The sequence below is a fragment of the Pteropus medius genome, unplaced genomic scaffold (assembly GCF_902729225.1).
Source record: "Pteropus medius unplaced genomic scaffold, Ma_sr-lr_union100, whole genome shotgun sequence".
NCBI lineage: Eukaryota > Metazoa > Chordata > Mammalia > Chiroptera > Pteropodidae > Pteropus > Pteropus medius.
In genome coordinates, this window is record NW_024347790.1 from 10,162,065 (window position 1) to 10,177,070 (window position 15,006).

At 39.8% G+C, this 15,006-nt stretch overlaps 1 protein-coding gene across 1 annotated transcript in view; it reads left to right on the top strand.

Annotated features, from left to right (window-relative positions):
* The window catches only part of GAD2 (glutamate decarboxylase 2), a 71,181-nt gene extending 56,560 nt beyond the window's left edge, over positions 1–14,621 (top strand). The window contains exons 13-17 of the mRNA XM_039877594.1: positions 2,093–2,242; positions 5,404–5,511; positions 5,847–5,936; positions 11,641–11,848; positions 14,112–14,621. Of these exons, the coding sequence (XP_039733528.1) occupies positions 2,093–2,242; positions 5,404–5,511; positions 5,847–5,936; positions 11,641–11,814 (522 nt within the window). The 3' untranslated portion in view covers positions 11,815–11,848; positions 14,112–14,621. The remainder of the gene's footprint in view (positions 1–2,092; positions 2,243–5,403; positions 5,512–5,846; positions 5,937–11,640; positions 11,849–14,111) is intronic.
* The last annotated feature ends 385 nt before the right edge of the window (positions 14,622–15,006 follow it).

Genomic DNA, 15,006 nt, shown 5'->3' on the forward strand with positions numbered 1-15,006 from the left:
GTGGAAGAGATGTTATTTTTTTCCTTGAGGCTTCAAGGAACTGGGTTAGTAACACTGGGGGATACAGATCTAATGGCAAAATCGGAATACCCCATGATTTTAAGTCTGAATTAGGTCAATAAAAGGAACATTTTTCTAATAATTAAGTCGCCCAACAGATAATGAATGCTGTGCTTAGGAATAAATTCATCATCAGGGGAGGTGACTGGATGGAGATTGGACAATCACTTATGAGTAAGAGGATAGGAAGATTCCTTCACTGAGAAGGACCAGATTAATAGCTCTGGGACTCCTTCCAAATCCAAGAGTCTATGATGCTCTGACAGCATTTCTCTTCTTGAGGTCTAAGGAAAAATGCCAGATAGTATCATGTATCCTCTGATAAGAGAGCTCTTGGTTTATAAAAAGCTTGGGATATATTCGATTAAAGAGTTAAAAAACAAGTTTCATTATTTCGGAGCATAGAACATTTAATATGCTGATATATACTGAAAATATCTAAAAATAAGAGATTTATGATATAGAATTCCCTAAATTTATTTGACCATGGGAATCTCTTTTGCAGCAACTATTTTATAACACAGCAACTATTCGTGTATTTAAAATAGTTTGGGACATAATGTTTTATAACTTCTTAATGGCTCAGAACCAGGATATTATCTCACCAAGGCCCTTTCTGTAAAAAACAATGATCACTTTTCCTTATCCTTTTGTACAGTGAGACTAACACAGCCCAATCTTTTAGAAGTCGTGTGCTTTGAGAGGCTTTTCCCATCCCAGTAGAAGCGGGTCCAATCCGTCACCATTCCACAGTCTCTGGGGTGGCCTCCCTTTGGACTGATGGCAACTAGTTGCAAGCTCGCGTGGCTTAGGGAAGATTACTGTCGAGTTTCTGTGACCATGAAACAACATAGAAGCACCTATTGCAATTTTCAACTTTATTGGTCAAGTGAATTTTCTCTTTAAATTCAATGTCTTCCCACTGCCCTGTTACAATTATGTTGTAGAATTTCCCTTAGGCTCAGAAAATAGCTTAATGAATCCACCGATTATGAAGCCTCAACTGCAAAGCTGAGCCCTGTTCTGTCGTCTGCCCTCTGGGCACTCGGTGTTTTAGGAGCTAGTTAAAATTTTAGTTGCATTGCGTTTTGTTTTAGTTTGGATAATTTTTTCAAAGGATTCTCACCACTAACCGACTAAATGATCACCTTTTTTCAGCCTTTTCTTCTTTCGTCATGAGTCACAAGAGAAAGAAAAGGCCAAAGCTTCTATAAAATCACAATTATGCTGCAGATAATGAGAGTCAAAGGATTCCTGTGGTTCTTGACAAATTGAAACGTGGTGGGGTTTCCAGTGAGGAGACTGGCAGTGCCATTTTAGGCAGGGAGCATATGATTCATTCATTGTCCTTTGGAATAGTTCAGTCACTTTGCCACCCATTGTCCATAGTGGGTTTATGGTGCCAGGGAAAATTAATTGTCATCGACAATGAATCTTTCCACTTTAACTGCAACTGAGTAAGAAAGTGTAGTATTGATGTTCTAACCGCTCTTGAGAGAGGAACGTGACATTGAAAGATTGGTTATTTACAACATCTCAGAGTAGCAATGTCTTTATTATTTTAGATGTCAGTATATAAAAATGATAGCAATGAACTGTCTTAAAAAGCTATGATTTCCAAAGAGAACTCAAACACTTACAGCTAAATAATAAAGTTCTTGGGCTAAATATGAGTGAAACACAGAACCAAAGAGTTTTCAAAATATTTTAATTGCAACAAAACCAGAACATCAGAATGTTCTCCCAAAGAATGAGCATCACACTATGATTGCGATTATTTTTTTAATAAACACCTTGTCTAGTTAACTTCTGGTGAAGTCTGACTCTATGCCATTTATCCCAGAGTTGACCTATCACAGCAGCCCATCCTGTCCAGATATTTTTTTTCATTTGATTCTTACTGTTTTCTGTCTCTATGATATTCGATGTCTTTTTCTTTTATTTTTTCCTTAATAATTTCCATCACCATGTAAATGTAATAGAACCCCTTTGAAAGTCAGTAGTGTTTCCCAAGTTTTCTCTTCTCTTCTAGGGATTGATGCAGAGTTGCAACCAGATGCACGCCTCCTACCTCTTCCAGCAAGATAAACACTATGACTTGTCCTATGACACTGGGGACAAGGCTTTACAGTGCGGACGCCACGTTGATGTTTTTAAGTTATGGCTGATGTGGAGAGCAAAGGTGAGCACGTGTGGATCAGCTGAATGTCAACTAAAAACACAAACTATACCCGGTGACTCTTAGTATGACATGTTAAAAAATTGATTTCCAAGTTGAAAATTGCCCCAAATTAAGTTTCTTTAATTCTATATCTAGATATCTGCATTCTACCATAGGCAAGAATATAATAAAACCCATTACATTTTTTTTCTCTTAAGCTGAATTGCTCTGAATGCTCACACATCTAAAAAACAAAACCATGTTGCTGTATACAGCAGAACATCTGGTGTTTAAAAGGTGTTTTGTTGTTGTTTTTACCCAGTGATTGGTCACTTGGGCAGATTAATGCAATCTAAAAGCATATGTTTGGAGATCAAAAAGGTAAAGTAAAAAACCCATTAGGATAACTTATTTTTGACGTTTCAAAGGGGTGACCTCTAGTTATAAAGCTTTTTTAAAAACTCCAGAAGTATCTAATTACCTACTTCTGTACAGTTTCTCTTTTGACCTCAGAATTTAACTGCAGACAATCACTCCTCTCTCGGAAATGAAAATCGTAGTTAATAGTGCACAGTACTAGCTGGACCTAACTGTAGCCTTCAGGGAACATAAGTGTATGTTTAAAAGTAAGCAGATTGAAAAGGTCAAAGATTTTATTTTTAATTTTGACCAGATTCCTAACTTAAATATCTCAAATCGATGACTTCCCACCTGGTTTCATTTACCTCCCACAAAAGGCAATGGCCAGAGCCAGCAGGACAGGCTAGATAAACACAACTGCTAAGAGAGCACATGAAAAAGGAAACGAGAGGGGAACAGTTAGAAGGAAGTTGTCACACCCCGAGGTCCTGTGTGCCTGGGAAAGTTCTGACAAATTTTAGTTTGGTCAGCAGGAGCGAGGCATGCTGGGTTGAGACCACAGAACGGGTTCTTCCTCAGGTCTTTGTGAAGAGGTATGGACCATGTCCACAGCCATGGGTTCCATATGCTATTGTTTGTAAAATATTTCCAAGTAAACTGAGTTGCCTTAAGCAGTTGAGACAGAGGGATGATTAACAAGAAAAAGAGGGGGCTTGGGAGTAAAATGATACAGTTCACAGTGACTTTTTGGAATCTTCTTTAAATCCTTCCTAGAAAAAGGCAGGTTAAATAGAAAAGATGGTCTTGCTTCAGACGGAAATAACTCTCAGATGGTCTCCAGGGACAGCAAGCCTCCATAATTCTATTTACCCTAGCTGAATTTTCTCTAAGTATTGCTAAGTGCTGGGAAGCTACCTGGAGGGAGGCCTCAGAGAAGTTGTGGCCCATAACAGTGGTGTGATGGGTGGGCTCCTGTCCCTTGGACTCCCATCCCTTGGGCAGGGGACCTCTTCCTATTGTAAAAGTTCAGAGCCTGACAAGGACACACCACCCGAGATGAGACTCATTCTGTTGTCAATGACACTTTCATTTGGAAAAAAAAAATGAATAAATCAAGAATATGAATTATTGGTATACTCTCAAGCTGTTTTAAAAGGAGTGAGATTTTTATTTTTATTTCATCAACTGGTAGGAATTACAAAGTATCAGCTAGGAAGTTGAAGAAAACTCGATCTCTAAATATTGTTCAGCGTCATCCTTTTTGTCTCTTTTTCCTGGGGTGTTTTTATTAAGGGGATAATCATAAGCCACGTTTACACAAAAGTGTTTCTCTCACGGTTCATCAGTTCCTGCTGCTCCTTCTCCATCTGAAGCCTCCTCGCCAGCATGGTGCAGCCAGTTGGTTCTCAGAGAAATGACTTGGAGGACATCAGGTGTGAATTAAACAGCAGGACCAAATGAAGCCTGAAATAAAGGCAAAAGATCCAATTTCTAAATTACTGAAATAAAAGCACTAAGAGAGGGGATAAAAGGAGGAAACAGAACCATCACAGCAGCTGCATAACTTATGGACACATTCTCTTAATTCCTTATGCAAGACCTTAAGTACTTAGACATCTAAACCTCAGAAACTCCCACTTGGCTTTCAACTTAAAGCCACGTTTTTTGCAAAATGAAATGGTAGTCATTGTTAAAGTGATAAACCGAGTCCCACTCTCCAGATCAGAGGTAAGGATAATTATCTTCTCACATCAAAAGCTCTCTAGTAACGCCAGCCAGGGAAGGAGAAGGCATCTCTCCCAAGAACCACAAAAGAGTTGGCTACGATGTTCTGTCTTGTATGCCCTCATGCTCTCAGGAATGAGGAAACAAGGTGAAAAATCAATAATGAGGAGGACGAGGAGGAGCCTGGCACTAACCAGTAAACCCTCAGTTATCAGATCTGCCTCGAGAATGCAATGTTCAAGGAAATCCACATTTTCTCCTTAGTAGGATAAATCACGTGAAAAATAGTAACCTAAATATAAATGACTATTCCTTAATCTGTTAATGACGAATAGTGTGTCCCGGCATCAGTTAAGCAGCTCCAGTCCAAGATGGTTGTGTTGTTTTTCGTAAGTCCAGACCTCTGGTTTCCAGAGCTAGAAGCTAAAAGGCTGCTGTGGTAATGTTCACCCATCATACACATATGAGTCAGTTATCCCCAGAGGAGAAATCTAATGAGCTTTGCAAAATGACAGGCTGACAAAGCATCTGTGTGCCCCTTAACATTCATTCATCCGTGTGTTCAACAAATATTCATTGAGCACCTACCCTGTTTGTTCTATAATGGAGGTACATTGGTGAACAAAAGTGGGGTCTGGAAATGGCAAATTTATGTGATGGGCGGGGGCTAAGCAGGCATCCTGGGGGGGGTCCCTGATGATGCTGCTTATACACAGGAAGAGAATAGCCCAGTCCTCCTGTCGTTAATGACTGCCACAATTACCCCTATGAATGGCAGAGGCAAATTTTCCCCTTGAGTAATCAAAATAATTGCCTGGGGAATGAAGGCTCTGAACAAAAGGAGTTGCCGTGGAGACCGGTAATGACAGATGTGAAAGGGAACAAAAACACCTGAAGAGGAGAACATTAAAGGAGAAATAATGCCCAGAAAATCCTCCAGAAACACTGTCTTATGTAAGGAAGGTGCCGGAGCAATGCTGAGACAGAAGCGGTAGAAAGACCACCTGTCTGGAGGATTCACTGGTCCTCCATTTCAGCCTGAGTGCTCACTCACCTTTATCAGCCGGCCTGAGACTCTTCCTTCTTCTCTTACTTAGGGGACTACGGGGTTTGAAGCACATATTGACAAGTGTTTGGAGCTGGCAGAGTATTTATACAATATCATAAAAAACCGAGAAGGATATGAAATGGTGTTCGATGGAAAGGTATGTCTTCTGATTTCTACGATCCCAACATGTTTAGTCAATTACAATTCTTATCCCTGATATTTTTTATGTCGATAATGTTCTGTCCGGGTGAGTGGAACCAAAACCAAGCAGAAGCAGGGATGACAGGGTAATGATTCTGAGCTAGAGCAAAAATCAAACTCAGAAAAAATAACTGTGTATAATGTCGTGAAAGTCAAGCACTCTAAAGGTGATTATGGACTTAAAAATAGAAATCGTATTCAAAGCTTCAGAATAAATAGATTAGAAATATCCTTGGAATTTTCAAAATCGCCAGTTTGGGCTGAGTGTAAATCTTACTTTCCTCTTTGTAGCCTCAGCACACAAATGTCTGCTTCTGGTATGTCCCTCCGAGTTTGCGTGTCCTGGAAGACAATGAAGAGAGAATGAGCCGCCTCTCAAAGGTAAGTGATATAAGCTCCCAGATATGGATGTTGCTGGGTGCCTTGGGCCTTTCACATGCGTGTCATCTTTAAGATATATTCGTAGGTCTTTAAGAGAGATCTGCCTTTGAACTTGGTGCACAGACTCATTCCTTCTGTGGGCTCCTGCAAATCCAGAGCATACAAAGCTGGAATAGCTAGACTTTTAACAACTATGCTTGCTTCTATTTTCTGAGGGTGAATTTATGATGTCTTAGAATAAGCATTCATAATGCGAGAACCCTTGCTGACATTGACTGACCTGCCAAGCAAAACTGGTGCTTAATTACAAGCATGAAAGAGACTTCAGGCATGAGAAATGTTTAGAAAATAAAACTGCTGTTGACCCTCTTGAGCCGTCAAGGTCAAGGCTGCCCTGTGGGTTCTTTAAAGCTGTGGTGACTCCTAGAAGGTAACAGGGCCAGGAGCAGTAGTAATAACGACCACTGTTTTAGAGTGTGTTGGGACCCAGGCTCAACTTTGATCTAGTGTGACATCATTTAACTCTCACAGCTGCCTACTGTGGGAAGTCCTGGTGTCTCTCTGTTCTGCTGGTGGGGAAACTGAAGCACAAAGAGAAAAAGTCACTTTCTCAAAATCACAATGAAAGTCTGACCCCAGAGCCTAAGAGATTGGCTGGCTGATAAATTGGTTGGTTGGCTGGTTGGTTGGTTGGTTGGTTGGTTGGTTGGCTGGCTGGCTGGCTGAAGTTGTTGATTGGTTAGTTTTACAGCTGGCTGGTAGGTGGTGGTTGATAGGCTGGCTGAGCTGGAAATTGGTTGGTGTGGTTGGTTGGTTGGTTGAGGTTGGTTGGTTGGCTGGCTGGCTGGCTGGCTGGCTGGCTGGTGAGTGGTTGGTTGGCTGGCTGGCTGGCCTGACTGGCTGGCTGGCTGGCTGGTAGATTGGTTGTGGGTGGTTGGTGTGTCTCCCCTCACTGCAAAGGAGCCTAGGCTGCCTCACTGACCTTCCAGAACACTTTATTTCCTTCTATGTTCAATGAAGAAAAGGATTTCATGTGGATTTAAAACCTCCAGAAACGCTTGTAAATTTTAATACCTGCCCTTAAAGACCCAGAATCAAACGTATATATAGTTGAGATTTTTATATCAAGCCTCCTAATTAGAGAATTGGTTCACATTCCCGGCTACGCATTAGAATTGTCCCGAACTATACTTACAACTATACGTAAGTTTGCTTAATAAAAATACTGGCGACCAGGCCTCACTCCAAGATTTTGATCCAGTTGGTTTTGGATGAGGTTGGGTACGATTCTAAAAGTTCCCCCAGGTGATTCCCATGTATATCCCAGGTGGAGAGTGACCACGAGGAAGGAAGCTTCTAGGAAGGGGATCCATGGGTGCCTATGGCCGGAGTGGGAGGGAACATGGTCATGTTTGCAATTTTAGGGAAGTGGTTTATTCTAGGAAATCCAGCCCTAGAGCAGAAGGGAGTGAGGGTGGGGGTCTCATTAGAGAACGTGATAGGTGCAGATTTTTAAAAAGGGCCTGCTGTCATTGAGAGGAAAGAATTCATCTTTTATTTCTGGAAGTGTTATGGTGGTTTCTCCATGGTGTGTATTATCTTAACAATGGCTAATTTAATTGACAAGTTCGTTAAAAATTAAGTGTTTTCATTCTTATTGGCTTTCACTTTTTTACTGAACCCACCGACCAGACAAAGAATACATGGAGTAGTTTGGCTGATTTCATTTATTGAAGTAATTCATTAACTGAGCTGAGAAATGAAACAAGATGTGAATACAGAACAGAAAGTCTTTATTCATCATTTTGTGAGCAAAAGTTAACTCTGCATTTCCCCCAGTTGAATACAAATGCCTTTCAAATGCCCCTTAGATTTTAGCACATCACATAAACTATGATGGAGATGGAGATTATTTCTGGGGGACAGCCATTAGACTATTACTAAACCCTTTTTATACTGTTGGTGATTTAAATTTGAAAGTCTCTGGGGATTGCAAAATAAATTCTCCTAATTTTTTCCTCTTCTGTGACTCCATTCTCCTGACTGTGATAGAATTTAGCAGTTTAAAATTGGAAATCAAAATAGAACTACATAAAATATCAAGGTTAATTTTTGTTTATTTATGTCAATAATTTTTCAGAGTTTCAGAAAAGTTTCTTATTAAGTATAAAGTCCTTGAAATATATGTCCAGGGACCAGTAAAATCTACACACACTACACACACACACACACACACACACACACACACACTTGTGCAGAAAGAGCTGAGGTGAAATAAATCATCTGGACTGTCCAATATCGTAATAGTGGCCACATGTGGCTATTTAAATTTAAATCAGTTAAAATTATCTTCAACCAGACGTTCACTTCTTTAGTCACACTAGCCACAAGTCAGATGCTCAACTTGCGACTAGTGGTTGGAGTCTTGAAAAAGTTAATGGCACAAGTGACAAAATGATACTCTAAAACTCTTAAGACAGCCCCCAAAATCTTTTGCTGATTAGGACACTAGTGAATTCTTCAACGGGTAGCTTCTCTCTTTCTCAATTGGCTTTCTTTATTCAACAAAACCAAGAACGTGACCCCCCCCCAAAAAAAAGTTTAGAAATAAGTGAAAACTCTATATATTCACCAGAAGAGTCAGAATTTTATTTTCCTTCTTAACCTGCAATTAGTGATTATGTAATGAAGTAGATGTTCCATGTTCCCGCTAATTTTAGTTCATTATCATTTTCTGGGAACAATCAACAGTTATATGTATTTAGACAGCTATGATTTCTGCCAACCTAGCTGGCTTCAGGAACTATAGAGATTCCATCTTATTTTATGTGAAAATCTGTTTGGGACGATGGCCGTTACTATTCATCTTTTGGCCTTTGTTTCGCATTCATCTAAAAAGTTAGAGGAGGTTGTCCTTCATAATTAGTGACGTTCGTATGTGTTTTTGCTTGTATTACTCATGAAAACTAAATCAGGGTTTAATTCACTGAGTAAAATATATCATTGTTTTATCAGTTCTTAAGAGCAAGAGTGACTTGTTGCACAAATAAAATTAAGGAATAATTATAAGATTTTTTTCCCCTTAAATTCCTGCAGACCCATGAATTTGGAATTCCCTTTCTAATGGGATTTTTCTTCCCAGGAACACGTTGATTTGCCATGCCTCCCAGCACGAAGTGATAAATGTCATATCCTTAAGCTACAATATTCTAGTAGATCCATTTCAGAACCTAATCTTAGACTTCGGATATTTAAATTCTTTTTATACGTATTTCCTGAGATGAGTTTGGTGCTCTGCATACATCCTAAATCCTCTGGGTGAAAGGAGGGTCAGCCCAACAGAAACATTCCTCTTCCCATTACCTCTCCATGGAATAGAGAAAGGCTAGGAAGGGACTTAAGGATTTGTTCATCTGGAATCAGAAAATCTCAGCGTTGGAGCCATTGTCCACATTTTTCTATAAAGAATTAGGTTCGGGATGTGAAATGAAGGTGAAATAAAGGGGAACACAAAGTCTGTCTTTGGCTTTGTCTTTGGGAATGAAGGATAGCAGAGATGCCACCCTAAAATATGCCTTTGGGGATATAAATTATTTCAAGCTCATTAGTAAGGAACAAAAGACTCAGAAACAACCTCGGACCCTTCCCCTGTATCTGCCTAGAGGAATTTAGATGGAGGACCTGCTCCAGGAAGGGAGCTCCAGATGTCACAGATAACTATAGTTTAATAAAAAAAAACTAGTGTGTGATAAACAGGGAGGAACCTGGCAAGGCCTATTTGTTCTAAGTCCTCTCTGTGTCCCATTGTTAAAATGGCCCAAGGAAATTTATTTACCTCATTTGCTTTTTCATCTCCATGTGAATTGCATTCCTGCCCTTGGATGTCCTAAACCACAGACCCCTCTTCTCTTTAGCTCCAGAATGGCATAAAAATCTCAACTGCCCAATACCACCTTGGGTCTCATTATGGCACCCCCAAACATGCATCTGTAAAAGAAACTTTGGACATTTCCCCCTGTTAATCTGTTTCTGTTCAATTTGATTATTAACCCAGCTAGAAGAACTTAGAAGGTGAGAGGGAAATTTTGTGTGTGTGACGCCCCCACTCCAGTTTCTAACAAATCATTGGGCCTGATGGAAACTGTGTTGATCGTGTGCTAGTGCTTTGAAATTGAAAACCTCTTGTAAACCAATGATTGTTTAAGTGTTGGTACTGAAAGGTGACACGTTCATAACAGCATTCCATTTGACTCTAAGGATTCCTTCATTTAAAATGGATCTAACTGTGGTGGCAGGCATGGTCCCATGTTGAACTGAGTTGCTGACCATGTGGATCCAAAATGAGTCTAAAACATCTCTGATGTCTACCACTCCTGGTTACGTGTTTGTAGCAATGAACTTAAAAGATCGGATGTTGTATTTACAACCTCCAATGGTAACACATGGGGACAGATCGTACATACAGTTAGACTTAATTTAAATGGATGCCTTAGAGTTGATACGTTCTCAGGGAGCCCTCAAAAGGCACCAGTGCCTCTCGGAAATAAAAGAAGTGAAAGACACCATGCCTTCCTGCCAGGAGCTTATGGCTGAAGTACAGAGATCACACATATTTTCTCTTAAGTAAAAGGACAATAGGAAATTAGAAACAGTCGTAATCTATGGGTAAGGATCATCTATTTATGGCTTAAAAGAAAAAGGATGCTAGTGGACTGGAGAAATCAGGAAGGGCCGCGTAGCGTTTGTAGGACTGCGGTGGAGTACATGTCACACGTTAAACTGGAAGAGGAAAGGGATTCTAAGCAAAGAGAACAAGTGCGACATGGTAAGACTGAGGACAAGTGTGAAGGGATAAAAATATGTGTGGTACATTCCAGGGATATTAAATAAATAGGTCTTGTCAGAGCTGAAGGTTTATTTTGGTGAGCACTGGAAGATGAGTCCTCAGAGCTGGTGACAAAAGGCCTTTGTGCTGAGCAGAAGAGTTTGACCTTCATTTTATACGCAATAGAGGACAGCCGGTGATGTCATCATCCATCTGACATACTCGCGGTAAAATCTCATCTGCAGACCACTTCTGTAAGTCCTGTGTGTTCAGATTTTTGCCTCATCTGATTCTTCACCATTATTAAGAAACAGGTTTCAAAATATCATAAAAACTGAGGTAATACAAAAAGAAAATGAAAAAAAAATTCTAGATAGCTCTAGGGTCTCAAAAAAATTGATCTAGGGTCTCAAAAGTTTGCTTATTTTCACATACATTTTTCACTTTACATTGAGGCTTACCTCTTGGTAACTGTTCTCTGAACTGTTTTATTTCTAATGTTTTTACATTTACTGGGGGTAGAGGGTGGGGAGGGGAACTCTTTCCCAAATGTTGTTTTGCTAAACTATTTAGCCTTAGACCAATACTGGATCTTTTCTATTCTCCCAAAACACTAACCAGAAAGTCAAGGATGAGATGGCAAGCACCCGATAGCCTGCCATTTATTATTCCCCTTATCACCTTTAAGATCTTGGATGCATTGAGCTGCTCCAGTCCTCCGGTCCCAGGAAAAGTCGAAGGTGATTCCTTCAAGGAAAAACAAATATGATTCTAATTGTTTAGTTAAAAATTAAAAGTGCTACTTGATAGTGGGTTCTTGGATTAAGGGGAGAGTCCCTAGGGGAAACAGTCACCGTCTTGATCTGGTCTCTCCCGCAGGTGGCTCCAGTGATCAAAGCCAGAATGATGGAGTATGGGACCACAATGGTCAGCTACCAGCCCCTGGGAGACAAGGTCAATTTCTTCCGCATGGTCATCTCGAATCCCGCAGCAACTCATCAAGACATTGACTTCCTGATTGAAGAAATAGAACGCCTTGGACAAGATTTATAATAATCTTGCTCACTAAGCTGTTGCAATTCTCTAGATAGACACTTAAGTTGTCACAAACTGTGTGAATGTATTTGTAGTTTGTTCCAGAGTAAATCTATTTCTATATCGTGGTGTCAAAGTAGAGTACAGTTAAAAAATCAAAACAAAAAACAAAAAAAAAACAACATCGCTCCTTTTAAAAATCCTTTCTTAAGTTTAGTATACCTCTCTAATAATTAGTGACAAAAGGCTGTGTTCTAATCAATAAGGAAAAGCTTAAAATTGTTATAAATACTTCCCTTACTTTTAATATAGTGTGCAATCAAATTTTATTTTCACTTCAGAGTAGTAGGATTGAATAGTGCCAAATCGCCCCCGAATCATAAAAGGTTCTTTGGGGTGCAGCAAAAAGGATAAAGTAAATATAAAATATATGTTGACAATAAAAACTCTTGCCTTTTTCATAGTATTAGAAAAAAATTTCTAATTTACCTATAGCAACATTTCAAATGTATTTAAATACATATAATTTTACAAAAGGAAAATATATATATTAAAAAGAAATCCTATTTTGTAACATAGATTTTTATTTTATATGGGTTATACAAACTGCAGGGGCAGATATAAAACTAAGCCAGATTTTTTTTTTCTTTCTTTCTTTTAATGGAGGCACAAGAAAACCTTAGCAAAGTTATTTTGGAAATATAGGCCCACAAAATTCTTAAAAGGTATAATGCCTTCTTTCTATTCGTGTTATGGCTTATCATCTAAAGTCAGTATTACAAAACAAACACAAAAGAATAGAATATCGCAAGTTCCTTAATGGGATTGATCAGATCGACAACAAAATTCTCTTCCCAGTTAAGTGTGACAGGCCAGGCTTCGTTTTAGACTAAATCAGGGTAATTGTCTCTCTTCTGCTTTCTAGTTCAACCTGTTTGGAACAGAAGGTTGATTCTGGTTCTTGAGGCATCTTCCCAAACAGTATTCTTTTATTAGATCACTTGGATTAATTAGGGAAAATAAAAATAAAATCTAATCCACCCGAGCAAAGACGAATGAAGCACACTCCAGAATGTGCTCAGCCCAACAAATTAATGTCAGCCTTGGGAGAAGAGGGTTCTGTGTGAGAATAACGGCGTCATCCTAGAAGGAAGGAGTCATTTACCGCCTGGGGAATTGTTTAGTCTCATTCCCTCCCCATTCCTACCCATTAAAGTCTCTCCCGCTAGGCTCCCCATCATTGGGGCCCCAAAGAACTAATTTCTACTCCATGGGTGGTTACTTTTTCTCTAACAAAATGAGCTCCTCACCTAGAATTGAGAGACAGCATCTTAAGACCTTCTTTTCTCTATTTCCCATCAAGATCCAAAGTGACCAGAGTATGCAGAGATAATAAAGATCCTTAGAATTCAAAATATTTTAAAAGCGTCCTCTGTCCCTGCAGACTCGATGGAGAGACATGAGCTGACAGGAGCTCCCATAGATACTTAAGGAGCCGCAGACCCCGAGTGTTAGTAGAGGTGACTGCGAACTCATATACAGACTGCAGGCACAAATTTAGAAACAATCGCCCTTCTGTATAGACCAGAAATAGCTTTTAACCACAGGTTGTTTTCCTTGCCCCCTGAGCCTTCTAGCTCCTTCCCCAAGTTCGCTGGGAGCTTTGCTCAACCGTATGTCGTAAAATCCTGACCAATCATAACCCAGGGAAGGAGGTAAATAGAAGCCTAATAGGTCCTAGTATTTTAATAAACATTCCTTTGAGTAGGTCTGTAATCCACTCAAGAGGGAAGGTGTGAGGGAGGGAGACAGATTTGAACATTAGCCAAAATTCCCAGGGAAGGCCTTGATGTGGGATCATTCTTCACAAATTTTAGAAAAGTTTAGTTTTCGCTGCAATCAGGATTGACATGATCATTTCCATTTATATAGCAATATCGTGTTTATTATTTTAAAATACTTGAAAAAAAAAAAAGTGTGGTATGTCTTAATCCGAGATGTGGAAATGGTAGTGACTTCATGTTGTCACAAGGCTGTGAGGAAAGAAAAGGCAATCAGTCGCGTGTGTAAATGTGTTGCCTTTATCGTATTGATAGTACTGTCTTGTCACCTCAGACTGGGGTTGTGCACTTTAGGTCTGAACCGTGTACAGTGTTGCAAATCAACGTGTGTTGCTGTAAAAGCTTGTACAATATATTATCGATGTGTCTTTTTCTGTGTGGTAGCTGTATTGATATTCTGAGAACTACGTTCGCATCTGTTCCTATACTCCCTCTCTCTGCTAAACTATACGCCCTCCACATCAGCTCGAATACAGGACATGCCCTCGGCTAACTAAGCTCCCCACTGAGAAATCTCCTTCGAGAATTGCGTGATTTCACAAAATGGAAGGCGAATGCTACTTCATCTCTGAGAACAGAAGAAACCGATGATGGAATGTCACCCACGGCCAAAATTGCAGGCATGGTCCCTGCTGGGGTTCAGAGTGGGTGTTACTCTTTGGAACGTGGCCAAAGAAAGCACAGGTGTAAATATAGTGCAGGAAAAGGAATCAAGGACCCTACCAGTGTTCATCATCCTGCACGTGCTCTCCTGTTTTCAAAACTGTGTATTTATTAAGTTCGCGTGCCGAAATACGTTCCCAGCTGGTGTTTCTGAAAGACATCACCGCCCTCCGACATTATTCCATTACTAAAGACAGAAAAAAAATTAAAAATATAAACGCGTGGCAACCTGTTCTTCTTAACAAGTATAAACTTGTGTATGATCAAAGTATTTTATCTGTGTCGTCTCTCTGAACCCAAATAAATGTGTAAATGTAGACAAGCTCCGGCTTTGTATGCTTATTTCTGACCTTGCCATCCTGTGGAACTAATTTTTAATGAATTGCCTGAATAAAAGGCCCTTCACTTGTCACGGAGCTCGGTGTGTCTTTGGATCTTTGTTGGGGAGAAAAGCTCTTATTTCTGCAGTCACCCTGTACTGTAGCTTCTGAAGGATATCGTTTACCACTCTGATTTCTCCTTCAATCAGATCCAACTTTCTTTAAAAAAAAAAAAATTATTATGGAAAATTTTATGTCCAAACACAAGTGGAGAAGATAGTTTGATAAACTCCCATGAAGGCTTCACCAGCTTCAACATTCGCTGTTCAGAGCCCGACTCTCGTTTCATCTACTCCCCCACCCTATTTCCTCCCCAACACCAAATT